At 44.1% G+C, this 14,230-nt stretch overlaps 1 protein-coding gene across 4 annotated transcripts in view; it reads left to right on the forward strand.

Annotated features, from left to right (window-relative positions):
* The window catches only part of fhip1aa (FHF complex subunit HOOK interacting protein 1Aa), a 159,147-nt gene that overhangs the window by 54,097 nt on the left and 90,820 nt on the right, over positions 1–14,230 (forward strand). For all 4 annotated transcript variants that reach the window (XM_048526956.2, XM_059645280.1, XM_048527045.2 and 1 more), the window contains exon 3: positions 11,977–12,198. In XM_048526956.2, coding sequence (XP_048382913.1) covers positions 12,097–12,198 — 102 coding nt within the window. In that variant the 5' untranslated portion in view covers positions 11,977–12,096. The remainder of the gene's footprint in view (positions 1–11,976; positions 12,199–14,230) is intronic.

The following is a 14,230-nucleotide window of genomic DNA, read 5'->3' on the forward strand; positions in this document are numbered from 1 at the left end:
TGCCCTCAATCGTGTCTCCTGCAATTTCCGCAACTTATCCCTCACACCCTGCCCCTGCAATAACCGCCAAAAGAGAATTCTCCTCACATACCGCCCCACCAATCTCTGGATACAATGCATCATCCTCCAACACTTCCGCCATTTACAATCTGACCCCACCACTAAAGACATTTTTCCATCCCCACCCTTGTATTCCTCCCGGAGAGACCACTATCTCCATGACTCCCTTGTCTGCTCCATACTCCCCTCCAAACCCAGCACTTTTCCCCTGCAACCACAGGAAGTTCTACACTTGGCCCCACACCACCACCCTCACCCCCATTCCCAGGCCCCAAGATGACTTGCCATATTAAGCACATGTTCACCTGCGCATCCACTAATGTGGTATACTGCATCCTCTATACACAGTGTGGATTCCTCTACATTGGGGAAACCAAGTGGAGGCTTGGGGACTGCTTTGCAGAACACCTGCTCTCAGTTCACAATAAATAACTGCACCCCCCAGTCGTGAACCATTTTAACTCCCCTCGCATTCTGCAGACAACATGTCCGTCCTGGGCCTCCTGCAGTGCCGTAACGACGCCACCTGTAGGTTGCAGGAACAGCAACTCATATTCCGCTTGGAAATCATGCAGCCCAATGGTATCAATGTGGATTTCACCAGCTTCAAAATCTCCCCTCCCCCCAACTGCATCCCAAAACCAGCCCAGCTCATCCCCGCCTCCCTAACCTGTTCTTCCTCTCACCTTTCACCTCCTCCCACCTCAAGCCACACCTCCATTTCCTACCTAGTAACCTCATCCCGCCCCCTTGACCTGTCCGTCCTCCCCGGACTGACCAATCCCCTCCCTACCTCCCCAACTGTACTCTCCTCTGTCCATCTTCAGCCCGCCTCCCCACCTCTCCCTATTTATTTCAGAATCCAGACCCCATCCCCCTTTTCTGATCAAGGGTCTAGGCCCGAAACATCAGCTTTTGTGCTCCTGAGATACTGCTTGGCCTGCTATGTTCATCCAGCTCCACACTTTTTTTATCTCTAAATCCATAACTGTCTGCTGTGAGATTTTTATGTTCAGAACTCGGCCTTCTAGCTCAATAATAGCCATGAGTGTTTCAGGAGGATGGTGGAAACATGTCATCAGTTATGTATCTGAAAATATGAACCAGTATTTTTCTGTTGTGAGGAACTATAGATCACTTCCCAAATTTAGATCTCAATTCAGTGGAGAGTAATCAGCAAAAGAAAAAGCAGCTTGAGCTCATAATTAGAATCAATGTGATGTTTTTAGCTCATCTAACAGTACATTTGAGGGATGGACTAGGCCAGTCTGGTGTTTCATCACATGAGCTAATGGCTATTTGTTGTCAAGCTCAGTACACAGAAGATGTGAGTAGCTCTCTGCAGCTAAAGGTGACCCAGTTCCTGCAAACATAAAGTTCTATAGTTATGATGAAGGTTTACTCTTCTGTTGCTCTGCTTTGTTCTTCTAACTATCAACATTTGATGAGTATAATTTCATCACCTTTCTTTCTCTTTACCCCATTGCAAAATTAATGAGGATACCAAGTATTCATTTCTCAGTGTTTAGACGTGGTTCAGTTGAAGCTTTCTGCAGTCTGAAACCCGTCAGCATGTTACAACTTGATAATTTCAATAATTCCCTGTTTTATGTCAGCAGTTAAACCTTGACGTCCCAGGCTTAGTATGAATGCAGAGTTTTACCAGCTTTTAGTCCGATCTGGAACTAAGGCTAATTTAATCTAAACAAATGGGATCTTTTTCCCTAAGCTGCAGAAATATAATTGGTCTGGGCATCAGCAGAGATCCTTAAGTTAGTCTAGCTTTCTCCTGTCTTGGTTAGGGAAAACATGAAAATGAAAGTAGATTAATATGCGCCGTACTTTGATCAAACTCCACTATTGTGAGTTTTAAGTTGTTGTGCATCAAAATGCTATTACAATCCACAGGAGGGGAAGTTTTTTTTAAAAAAAGTGCTCTTGCATTTTATCTACGCATTAATTGCACCTGGAGGTGGGCTCAGAATTGACGTACTCTTCCTCTTGCCTTTGCTGAAAGGCTATAGTTCTATTTATTATAGTGTGAGAGTGATTAGACATAGGACTGTGATTCTGCACAGTGGAGCAAATTTGGACATCGTGTGATGGGATATAAGGAACGATATTGTTGATTCAGCCACTTGGTATACTTCTCTTTTCATTCTCATTTTCCTTACAAGTTGAGAAAATAATCAATGGATTTTGTCTCCTTTTTTTAGTCATTTTATTGTGAGATTAGATCCTATTTATAGAACGTAGAACATTACAGCACAGTACAGGCCCTTTGGCCCTCGATGTTGTGCCGGCCTGTCATACCAATCTGAAGCCCATCTAACCTACATCATTCTATGTACGTCCATATGCTTGTCCAATGACGACTTAAATGTACTTAAAGTTGGTGAATCTACTCCCATTGCAGGCAAAGCGTTTCATACCCTTATACTCTCTGAGTAAAGAAACTACCTCTGACATCTGTCCTATATCTTTCACCCCTCAATTTAAAGCTATGCCCCCTTGTGCTCGCTATTTGAAGTACTGTGCTACAAAACTGACTTTGATCATACTTAATTTGACAAACTTTTTAAGGAGAAGTTTGAGATATTTTTCAAAAACTTTGAAATTCCTTTTTCCTTCAATGAAGTTGTATCTCTTCGCCCCTGTCTGAATTGAACTAATGTAACATTCACTGTGTGGTGAACGGTGTCACAAGAGAAAGAAAAAAGCTTGGATTTTAACAATGCCTTTCACAATACCATATGTATTGATCACACAAGAGCTCCAGATCTAGCACAGCACTCGCAAGTGAATGCTTAAGGTTTGTGTGTGTATGTGTGTTCAACGGTTCAATAATTTTGTATTTGCCCATGTGTGTCTATTGACTGATCTAGCTCATTGTGCCTGATAAGCTTTCTGCAGCGTGTGCTCAATGCCAAGTTGTATAAAGAGCTGGTAACCAGAACGATCTCTGCATTATTGTCTCCTATCCTTGGGCATATACTTAAATAAGGTACATCAATGTTAAACACATGTGCAGATATACCTGTAAATTTACCATACATAGTACTTGGACAGAATATGGACTTAATGGACCAGGAAATATGAAAACTTGTAAAAAGTGATTTTGCTTTGATAAATTCATCCATAGGTCATTGGAAGGCTATGCTTTATCAATGTCCTTATTAATAGAGCAAGGCCAATACATGCCAGTGAGCAGTAAGATTGCAAACTGTTGAACTGTAAATTTCCTTTGCAATAAAATGCCTTGTCGTTCATCATGCTTTACAAATTGAGCCTGTTAAAACTGCATTCAGGAGGAAGTAATATCAATGTGTCAAGGCAAGGCAGTTAAGTGAAATTTTACAAATAGAATTTGCTTTCGACAATATTAGTTTGTCAGGCATGTGGCAAATTATTTATTTTGTATTTTTCTCGATGGCTATGTACTGTTAGCAAGGAATGTTAAACACAGCTTTTCAATAGTAACAATACAGTTACAGTTACAAACAAATTAAATATTATTGATTACCTTTCTTGGTATCAGAGACGCAAGCAACTTTTGTGAATTTTGTACCGGAAGAAGCCATTTTAAATTCTATTCCTTATTGTCACAGAATCAGTAACATTGACTATACATATATTTTTAAAAAATCACGTTCCTAGTATTATAGCTACCATAAATTGCATTTGAAGAATGCCATTTATTGCAATGAAATACCTCTTGGTGTTACACCATGGCCTGTTGTAGTTGATTAAACACTTTTTTAAAAAAAAAACTCGTTAATCGATATTATCTTCTTGCACCTGATTACCATATGGAGCACAAGCTGCAGCAACAGCCTGGGTCATGATTAACCATCACATAGGCCACAACAGTTAGATTCCACAGACTGATGTTCTATGTTCTATGAAAACATTCCGTCTTGTAAAGCGGGCCAGGCAGCATCAGAGGAACAGGAAAGTTGACGTTTCCGGTCAGGACCCTTCAGAGAGAATTTCTGAAGGGTCCTAACCGAAAACGTTAACTTTCCTGCACCTCTGCTGCCTGGTCTGCTGTGCTCCTCCAGCTCCACACTGTGTTATCCCTGACTCCAGCATTGGCAGTTTTTAGTATCCCTGTTGTAAAGCATTTGTTTTGATTCTGGAAGGATATACCAGCAACAGGTGAAGAAAGTTGATTTGGCACTTCCTTTTCATTAACATTTTTGGTCATTTTAATTCTCATAAATCTAGTTCTTCTCTTTATAAATTAAAAACAATCACGTTGACTTGCGAATAAATGGCATCATTGTGGTGTTATGGGCAAATCACCATAAGTTACCTTTAATTCAGCTACTTATTAAGAAATCTCTTAAACAATCAGGTACGGAAACAGTGATTTAAACTTTATTGCATGTAGCAACAAAAATCAGACCCCTCAAGTAAGCAAGCATATCCTTACAACTCAGCTTGGCTATTAGCTAATTAATGGTTGAACATGGCCATGATTCCACCCACAGTGTCAATCTCTGGATGTGTTTGGGGTTCGAACCTTGTGCAGTGCTGTTCTTTTGAGGTTCTGCTAAAGGGGGTGGCTTTGGTGTTTGATTCTTCTACAAATTTTCATCCTTCAGGTCTGTGATGTTATACATTGATAATTCTTTCAATCCTTTCATCCAAAATATTGATTATTCTCTTGGAGTCCTCGACACTGCAGTTTGTTTTCTTATCAGAAGTAACTTCTTTGTTCCTTGTTACATGTTGCCATGACTATCTGTTTGAAAACACAGTTTTAATGCAGTTAACTCTTTAAATTCTTCTTCAGGGCAATCATTGTCCTTTTGTGGCAATTAGGCAAGCAGGTGCCTGAACAGTTTTGTTTAGGTAATCTTCACTCTGTCCGTTCCAAGACGTGGCTAATTGCTTTCAGTCTCTAGGTAACAGCTTACCCCAGACAGAGTTATCACATTCAAGATTTTGTGAAGATTCATAGCTTGGGTTGTGAATGAGGTTGTAGCCTTGCTTGTTGAGCCATTGGGTTTGATTGCAGAAATTTCGTCGCCCTGCTAAAGTAATATCATCAGTGCGCCTCCGGTGAAGCGTTGGTGTTCTGTCCCGCTTATTATTTATGTCTCAGTTTGCTACTGATGCTTCACCAGAGGCGCACTGACGATGTTACCCGAGCAGGGTGATGAAATTTCTGCAACCAAATACACTGGCTTGGCAAGCTAATCTATGACCTAAGTGTTATTGCTTCTGCTCCCCATGTGTAACAGCTTATCTTTTGTTGATTCATCTAATCCATGAACGGTTACTGAAGTTCTGAAGTTTGTAATACCACAATGATGTATCTGAAAGCTATGAGCTTATGTGGAATGCATGTTTCCAGAAGTGGTCACCCTGGGGCGGCACGGTGGCTCAGTGGTTAGCACTGCAGCCTCAGAGCACAGGGCCCTGAGTTCACTTCCAGCCTCCGGCAACTGTCTGTGTAGAGTTTGCACATTCTTCCCGTGTCTGCGTGGGTTTCCTCCGGGTGCTCCAGTTTACTTCCACAATCCAAAGATGTGAGGCTAGGTGGATTGGCCGTACAAAATTGCCTGTGGTGTTCAGGGGTGTGTGTGGGCTATAGGAGAATGGGTCTGGGTGGGATGCTTCAAGGGGTGATGTGGACTTGTTGGGCCAAAGGGCCTGTTTCCACACCGTAGGGAATCTAATCTACCACTTAAAGATGTGAAGGCAAATGGAGATTCAGTGTTTCCCAGGTAAATTAAAGTGGACCAGGCACGTAGATAGTTTACCTCACTTTTCAACTAGTGTACAGTTATCTATCCTGGATGTGAGTTGGCTCGCTGAGCTGGAAGGTTAGTTTTCAGATGTTTCATCACCATTCTACGTAACATCATCAGTGAGCCTCTGAAGAAGCGCTGGTGTTATGTCCCGCTTTCTATCAACATCAACAAACACATTGATTTGGAGCCAATCTACCATCCTCTGAGAAAAAGAACAGGAAATGACATCACCAATGCAGGAAATGGCATCACCAACCCAAGTAAACCTAAACAGATAAATAGAAAGTGGGAAATAACACCAGCGCTTCATCGGAGGCTCACTGATTATGTTATCTAAAATGGTGACGAAACGTCTGAAAACTAACCTTCCAGCACAGCGAGCAAACTCACATCCAAAACCTCAACCTGAGCTACAAATCTTCTCAAAACTCGCTAATTATCTATCCATCTGGAAGTGACCATTCCTCTGGGTAGTGCAGCCCAAGCTAAGTCCATGGCACCATGGAAGGCTCAGGTGTGCAGGAGGGAAGAAGGAATTGGAGAAGCAATAGTGTTGCAGATTCTATAACAGGGGAAACAAATAGACCTTTCTACTGTCATTGAGCTACTATAGTGTGTTATGGACAGGAGGGTGAACAGCCATAGATTGTAGTCAATGTGATACCAACAACATTGGTAGAAAGAGATACAAGAACTTGGAGGTGAATTTTACTGTTAGTGGCATTTGTAAGCGAGTCTAGGAGGATGGCACAGATCAATGATAATTAAATGTGAGGCTGGATGAACACAGCAGGCCCAGCAGCATCTCAGGAGCACAAAAGCTGACGTTTCGGGCCTAGACCCTTCATCAGAGAGGGGGATGGGGAGAGGGTTCTGGAATAAATGGGGAGAGAGGGGGAGGCGGACCGAAGATGGAGAGAAAAGAAGATAGGTGGAGAGGAGAGTATAGGTAGGGAGGTAGGGAGGGGATAGGTCAGTCCAGGGAAGACGGACAGGTCAAGGAGGTGGGATGAGGTTAGTAGGTAGGAGATGGAGGTGCGGCTTGGGGTAGGAGAAAGGGATGGGTTAGAGGAAGAACAGGTTAGGGAGGCAGAGACAGGTTGGACTGGTTTTGGGATGCAATGGGTGGAGGGGAAGAGCTGGGCTGGTTGTGTGGTGCACTGTGGGGAGGGGACGAACTGGGCTGGTTTTGGGATGCGGTGGGGGACTGGGAGATTTTGAAGCTGGGTGAAGTCCACATTGATGCCATTGGGCTGCAGGGTTCCCAAGCGGAATATGAGTTGTTGTTCCTGCAACCTTCGGGTGGCATCATTGTGGCACTGCAGGAGGCCCACGATGGACATGTCATCTAAAGAATGGGAGGGGGAGTGGAAATGGTTTGTGACTGGGAGGTGCAGTTGCTTATTGCGAACCGAGCGGAGGTGTTCTGCAAAGCGGTCCCCAAGCCTCCGCTTGGTTTCCCCAATGTAGAGGAAGCCACACCGGGTACAATAGATGCATTATACCACATTGGCAGATGTGCAGGTGAACCTCTGCTTAATATGGAAAGTCATCTGGGGGCCTGGGATAGGGGTGAGGGAGGTGGTGTGGGGGCAAGTGTAGCACACAGATCAATGTTTGGCTGGAAAGATAGCTTAGGAGGGTAAGCAATGGGCTGCTGAAATATTGGGACAATTCTAGTGGGGAGTGTGGCTCAGCTGTGTCTGGATCAATGCTCTTGCAAGAAGAAGGCCAGTTTCAATGAGATGGGAATGAATGTGGTACAAGCAAATGGGAATCAAAGACTAGAGGCAATCCTGCAATGGAATAATGGGCCGCCTTTAAAGCAAAGACAGTTCGGGTATTGTGGAGATTCATTGCTTCAGGGGTGAAAGGTGTTTATGGACCACAAAGGTGACCAATGCTTGAGTGCAGAGGGGACTGCTGAGGTCTTCAAGTACTTTGTATCCAATGTTACCAAGTAAAAAGATATTTCATGGTTGGAGTGAAAACGGAGGTGGTTAAAATAGTGGCTGGGTTAAACTTTTCGTTAAGGAAGGAGGTATTCAAACATTTGGCTAGGCATAAAATTTGCTTAGTCGCCAGTAGTGGATGGGATATATCCGAACACACTAAGAGTAGGACTTGTGGAGGTACTCGCTGTAATTTTGTAATCCTGCTGGAAGATGGAAGTTCCAGACAATGGAAATTTGCAAATCCTTGTTTAAGGATGGGTGTAAAGATAATCACAAATACTACCAGCCAGGTGATGTTGGGAAAGCTTTTCAAAGCAACAGTCTCAATCAAAGTAAAGTCATTGGGTAACGGTGGATCAATTAATAACAGGCAATGAACACAGATGAGTTTTGAATGAGGTTATAGAGGGTAGATGAACGTAATGTGGGTGATGTGAATACTGACTTCAGTAGGTGTTTACGAAGTTGAAGCTCATGAAATAAAAGGGAGAGTGGCAGTGTACCTACATGACTGGCCGAGTGACTGGAAACAGGAGTGGTGAATGGTGGTTTTACAGATTAGACAAAAGCATTGTTTTGTGTTCCTCAGGAACTAAATAGTGTCACAGCTTTTTTGGCTGTATCTTACTTACCTATTTTTGAGTAATTGGGCACAATTTGAAATGTGGTAATGACGTAACACAATTGAGTATTATGAATCATGAAAAGGATAGTGATGGACTTCAGGAAAACACAGTTGCCTGGAAAAAGTGGATAAGTACTGGATGAAATTTAATGCAAAAAAGTTTGAAGAGATATACTTATGGGAAAAAAGAAGAGGAGATGCAATGTAAAATAAATGATCTAGCTCTAAAAAGGAAATTTGAGCTGAGGTTTAGGAGCATATTCAAGATGGCAGGACAGATTGAGAAAACAGTTTCAAAAGTATCTGGGAGCCTGGGCTTTTAAAATAGAGGGTAGAGTACACAAACGAGAAATTCATGGAAAACCTTAAAACACGAGTTCGACCTGTTGTGTTAGATTCTGAAATTGCACTTTCTAAAGGATGTGCAGGGTTTAGATGGGGTGTGGAAAAGATTTAAGAGATTGGTACATTGAGTGAGGAGCTTCATTATGTGAATAGATTGAAGAAACTGGGCTAGCTTTTCCTGGGAGAAGAGAAGGTTGAGACAAGATTTGATGGAGGTATCAAAACCCCGAAGGGCCTGGATACAGTAGAGAGAAAGAGACTGTGTTCTCATTTGGCAGTAATGTTGAGAACAACAGACTACTGATGAAAGGTGAATGGGGGTCATGCTGTTCAGATGGTTGGCATGGATATGATGGACCAAATGGCCTGTTCTGCCCCAAAGGGCTCCTATGATACTGTGGAGTGGTTTAAGATATACCTGTATGCATGTACTGAAATCTAGCTGGCTGACAAAACAGGGCAGAATCTCACCAGATAATGAAATGTGAGGCTGGATGAACACAGCAGGCCAAGCAGCATCTCAGGAGCACAAAAGCTGACGTTTCGGGCCTAGACCCTTCATCAGAGAGGGGGATGGGGTGAGGATTCTGGAATAAATAGGGAGAGGGGGGGAGGCGAACCAAAGATGGAGAGAAAAGAAGATAGGTGGAGAGGAGAGTATAGCTGGGGAGGTAGGGAGGGGATAGGTCAGTCCAGGGAAGATGGACAGGTCAAGGAGGTGGGATGAGGTCAGTAGGTAGGAGATGGAGGCGCGGCTTGGGGTGGGAGGAAGGGATGGGTGAGAGGAAGAACAGGTTAGGGAGGCAGAGACAGGTTGGACTGGTTTTGGGATGCAGTGGGTGGAGGGGAAGAGCTGGGCTAGTTGTGTGGTGCACATTGATGTCAATGTGGACTTCACCCAGCTTCAAAATCTCCCCTTCCCCCACCGCATCCCAAAACCAGCCCAGTTCGTCCCCTCCCCCCACTGCACCACACAACCAGCCCAGCTCTTCCCCTCCACCCACTGCATCCCATAACCAGCCAACCTGTCTCTGCCTCCCTAACCTGTTCTTCCTCTCACCCATCCCTTCCTCCCACCCCAAGCCGCACCTCCATCTCCTACCTGCTAACCTCATCCCACCTCCTTGACCTGTCCGTCTTCCCTGGACTGACCTATCCCCTGCCTACCTCCCCACCTATACGCTCCTCTCCACCTATCATCTTTTCTCTCCAAATTCGGTCCGCCTCCCCCTCTCTCCCTATTTATTCCAGAACCCTCACCCCATCCCCCTCTCTGATGAAGGGTCTAGGCCCGAAACGTCAGCTTTTGTGCTCCTGAGATGCTGCTTGGCCTGCTGTGTTCGTCCAGCCTCACATTTTATTATCTTGTATTTATCTTGCACCTTTCGCATACCCTCTGGTTAGAGTTCTTCTCAGGCAGCTTGTGACTTCAGATGTAGCACTTTGGTCTGGATCTTGGCAACTTGATCTTTGTAAGCTGATCCCTATGTAAAATATTTAGACAGTTGGTGGAGAACACTTGTTGGCTAAGGCAACGAGACACTGCCCTTGCTTTTCAAATAGTGCCCATCTACCATTCCCTTGACTGGAATTGGCTAACCCTCCAAGGACCAATCTGGCCCCATGTTTGCTCCCCAACTTTTGTGCCTCAACTACTTGCTGGTGACAGTCATGGAGCCATCAGAAGAGATTCAGATGCTAACATGTCTGCTATGAATTTCCAACGGCATTTTGGAACCATCAAACTCTTGACTATTGGGTTAGATTTGGCATTAGGCCTGCCTCTGTGGTGGTGATAAGCCCAGCAAAGACAACAGAAGGTAAAGTTAGCACTTCAAGTGCTAGTGATCCTTGCCTGCTGTGTTTAAAACCACATTCAGATGGCTTCAAGCATTTGAGGTTGAAAATGCTGCCCAGATCAACACAGGGGGCTGTGTCCTGACCTCCACGTTTTTTTATTTCTGTTTTTCTTTTGAGTTAATTAGGCATAGCACAGGTTTTGTGCTTCCATCCCTGAAGGACAGAGCCAGGAAACATGAATAATCATTACTGAGAAACAAAATGACAGAACAAAGGATGCATTGTTCAGAGGTAGAAATTGTAACCAGTAAAACGTCGTGATATCAGAATTTGAGGTGGAGCAAATGGTAGAGATGGCAGTTATGATTCCTATTCGGATTTGCTGATCTGTAACCCCTGGGCGGGGGTGAGTGTGTGTCTGTGTGTCTGTGTGTCTGTGTGTCTGTGTGTCTGTGTGTCTGTGTGTCTGTGTGTGTGTGTTTTGGCATTGAATGAGGGATAGGATTGAGCTTGACTGTCTCGCACTATTAAAGAACCAGCTGATACCCACAGACTATCTCTGTCTCATATCAATTAAATCCTGCAGTTCTTCCCTCCATCCCTTTCCTGTAGCTCAAGGGAGCTTGGCTGCACTACCAACAAGCTGCCCCACATCCGCTTCCTTGTACCCTCCCACTCCATCACACACGTGCGTGTGTGTGTGTGTGTGTGTGTGTGTGTGTGTGTGTGTCCTACCCTGGCCACATTGAGATTGTGCCCCTGTTTTGTTGATGTTGAGCTACCTGCCTTCTTCACTGTTCACTGTCTTTCCGCCCATCTTCTCACCTTGCCATCATTTTGGGCTTGGTGTAGTACCACTCGATTATACCTGATTATTCTCAGACCTCTTTTATATATCTGTGTAAGAAGTGAACTCGAGCTGCCACCACCTCAGTGAGTGAATATAAAAATCGGTGCCAACTGCACCCATCTGAGCGAGGTGAAGCTATGCCCAGGTTTCCACATAAACTAATTGATGGGAGGTTATACATTAGACTTTATTTTCAATCAGTCCTGACCAAACCGAGTAATCAATTTGTGACATGGAGCAGTGAGGCTTTGCGCTGCCAGGGGCAGTATTATAAAAGGTACTAAATCAGTTCCCCTCAGTTTGGAGACAACAGGCTAAGTAGCATTTAAACCTGTGTAAACTTTTGCAATGATTAAATCTCTCTACAGACTTAATTACTTTTTTAAATAAGCGTTTTCCTCCCTGTTGTGAAGAAATATCCTTTTTAAAGCTATTTAGGAAATGAAACATAAGAGCCACAATCATGGGCCCTATCTAAAATAATCAGATGCGTTTCTGTTCAGTAAGTGGATTTGACAGTGTTCTTATCTGTACATTTTATCCATATATTTTAACTTTTTTTCCCCTCTGTTAATACAGAACACAAACTAGGCAGCCTTTGTACAGTATGGTGATTGGAGCAGTGGGATTGCAGAAAGAAACAGGATATTTTCTGCTGGCACATTTCTGATATGGTCTAAAAGAGATTCAACGAGCAACATGGCTTCAGCTGCCATCAACAAAGGAAACCAACCGTTGCCAAGTCTCTCGGGTGTGGACTCTGAAACCTGCACCATTGTGTTTAAGAACCACTGGGCCCAGGTAAGTCTGATTGTAAGTCCTCCAAATGAAATAACATTTAGATGGGAAGGAGAGGTGCCAAGGGACAACGTTGTAATGTGTTAATAACTGAGCTTCAGATTAACGGGGACACTCTCCAAAGGGAGGGCTCTGTCTGGAAATCTGGAATAGGATTTCCCATTTTGTGCGTGGAGTTTTCACTGTGCCACTTGACCTTGGCGGGTTCTGCTCTGGAAGTCTGCCTGATTGGCTTCCAGTAAGACAGAGAGCACACCAATGGGTCACGTGATAGAAGCCTGCAACACAGAAGAGGCATTTTGGCCCATTGAGTCTGTGCTACCCTATGTACGCCAATCCCACTTTCCAGCACTTTGCCCATGGTCTTGAATATTGTAACATTTCAAGGGTCTTCCACATACATTTTAAATCTTGTGAGATTTCTCGCCTCTACTACCCTCCCAGGAAAGACTTGCAAAAAGCCTTTGATAAGGTGCCTCATGGGAGGCTGCTGAATAAGGTGAGGGCCCCGTGGTGTTTGAGGTGAGCTACTGGCTTGGATTGAGGATTGGCTGTCTGACAGAAGGCAGAGAGTTGGGATAGAAGGCTCTTTTTCGGAATGGCAACTGGTGACAAGTGGTGTCCCGCAGGGTTCAGTGTTGGGGCCGCAGCTGTTCACCTTATATATTAATGATCTGGATGAAGGGACTGGGGGCATTCTGGCGAAGTTTGCCGATGATACAAAAATCAGTAGACAGGCAGGTAGTACTGCGGAGGTGGGGAGGCTGCAGAAAGGTTTAGACAGTTTAGGAGACTGGTCCAGGAAATGGCTGATGAAATTCAATGTGAGCAAATGCGAGGTTTTGTACTTTAGAAAATAGTCCATGCCTGTATTCTTTTTCCAAACGGTGAGAAAATTCATAAAGCTGAAGTACAAAGGGATCTGGGAGTGCTAGGATTCTGTAAAGGCTAACTTGCAGGTTGAGTCTGTGATTAACAATGTAATGTTGTCATTTAACACAAGAGGTTTGGAATATAAAAGCAGCAATGTGCTTCTGAGACTTTATGAAGCTCTAGTTAGGCCCCATTTAGAATACTGTATCCAATTTTGGGCCCCAAAACCTCAGGAAGGACATACTGGCCTGGAGCGTGGCCAGCGGAGATTCTCACGGATGATTGCTGGAATGGTAGGTTTAACATATGATAAATGGCTGAGGATCCTGGGATTGCATTCATTAGAGTTTAGAAGGTTGAGGGGAGATCTAACAGAAACTTACAAGATAATGTATGGCTTAGAAAAGGTGGACGCTGGGAAGTTGTTTCAGTTAGGTGGGGAGACTAGGACCCATGGGCACAGCCTTAGAATTAGAGGGGGTAAATTTAAAATGGAAATGAGGAGACATTTCTTCAACCAGAGAGTGGTGGGCCTGTGGAATTCATCGCCATGGAGCACAGCGGAGGCCAGGACATTAAATGTCTTCAAGGCAGAGATTGATAAATTCTTGATCTCACAAGGAATTAAGGGCTATGGGGAGAGTGCAGGTAAGTGGAGTTGAAATGCCCATCAGCCATGATTAAATGGCAGAGTGGACTCAGTGGGCTGAATGGCCTTACTTCCACTCCTATGTCTTATGGTCTTAATTGTATTCCAGATTCCCCCTACCTTCTGGATGAAAATTTTCTTCAGATTCTCTCTAAACTTCTAGCCTTTCACCTTAAAGTATGGCCCCTCCTTATTGAACCTTCAACCGAAGGGAACAGCTGCTTCCTATTTACCACATTCATCCCACTCATAATCTTCTTTTCATGTTGGCTAGGTTCCCCCTCAGCCTTCTATGCTCTAAAGGTGCTAACCTGAACCTATCCAGCCTCATAGCTAAGACGCTGCATCCCGAGCAACATCCTGGTGAATCTCCTCCGCTCCCCCTCCAGTGCAGTCACATCCTTCCTATAATGTGGGAACCAGACTGCACACAGTACTCCAGCTGTGACATAACCTAAGTTTTGTACATCTCCAACATTACGTCCCTGCTTTTATGATGTGTGCTATGACTGA

The sequence above is a fragment of the Stegostoma tigrinum genome, chromosome 1 (genome assembly GCF_030684315.1).
Source record: "Stegostoma tigrinum isolate sSteTig4 chromosome 1, sSteTig4.hap1, whole genome shotgun sequence".
NCBI lineage: Eukaryota > Metazoa > Chordata > Chondrichthyes > Orectolobiformes > Stegostomatidae > Stegostoma > Stegostoma tigrinum.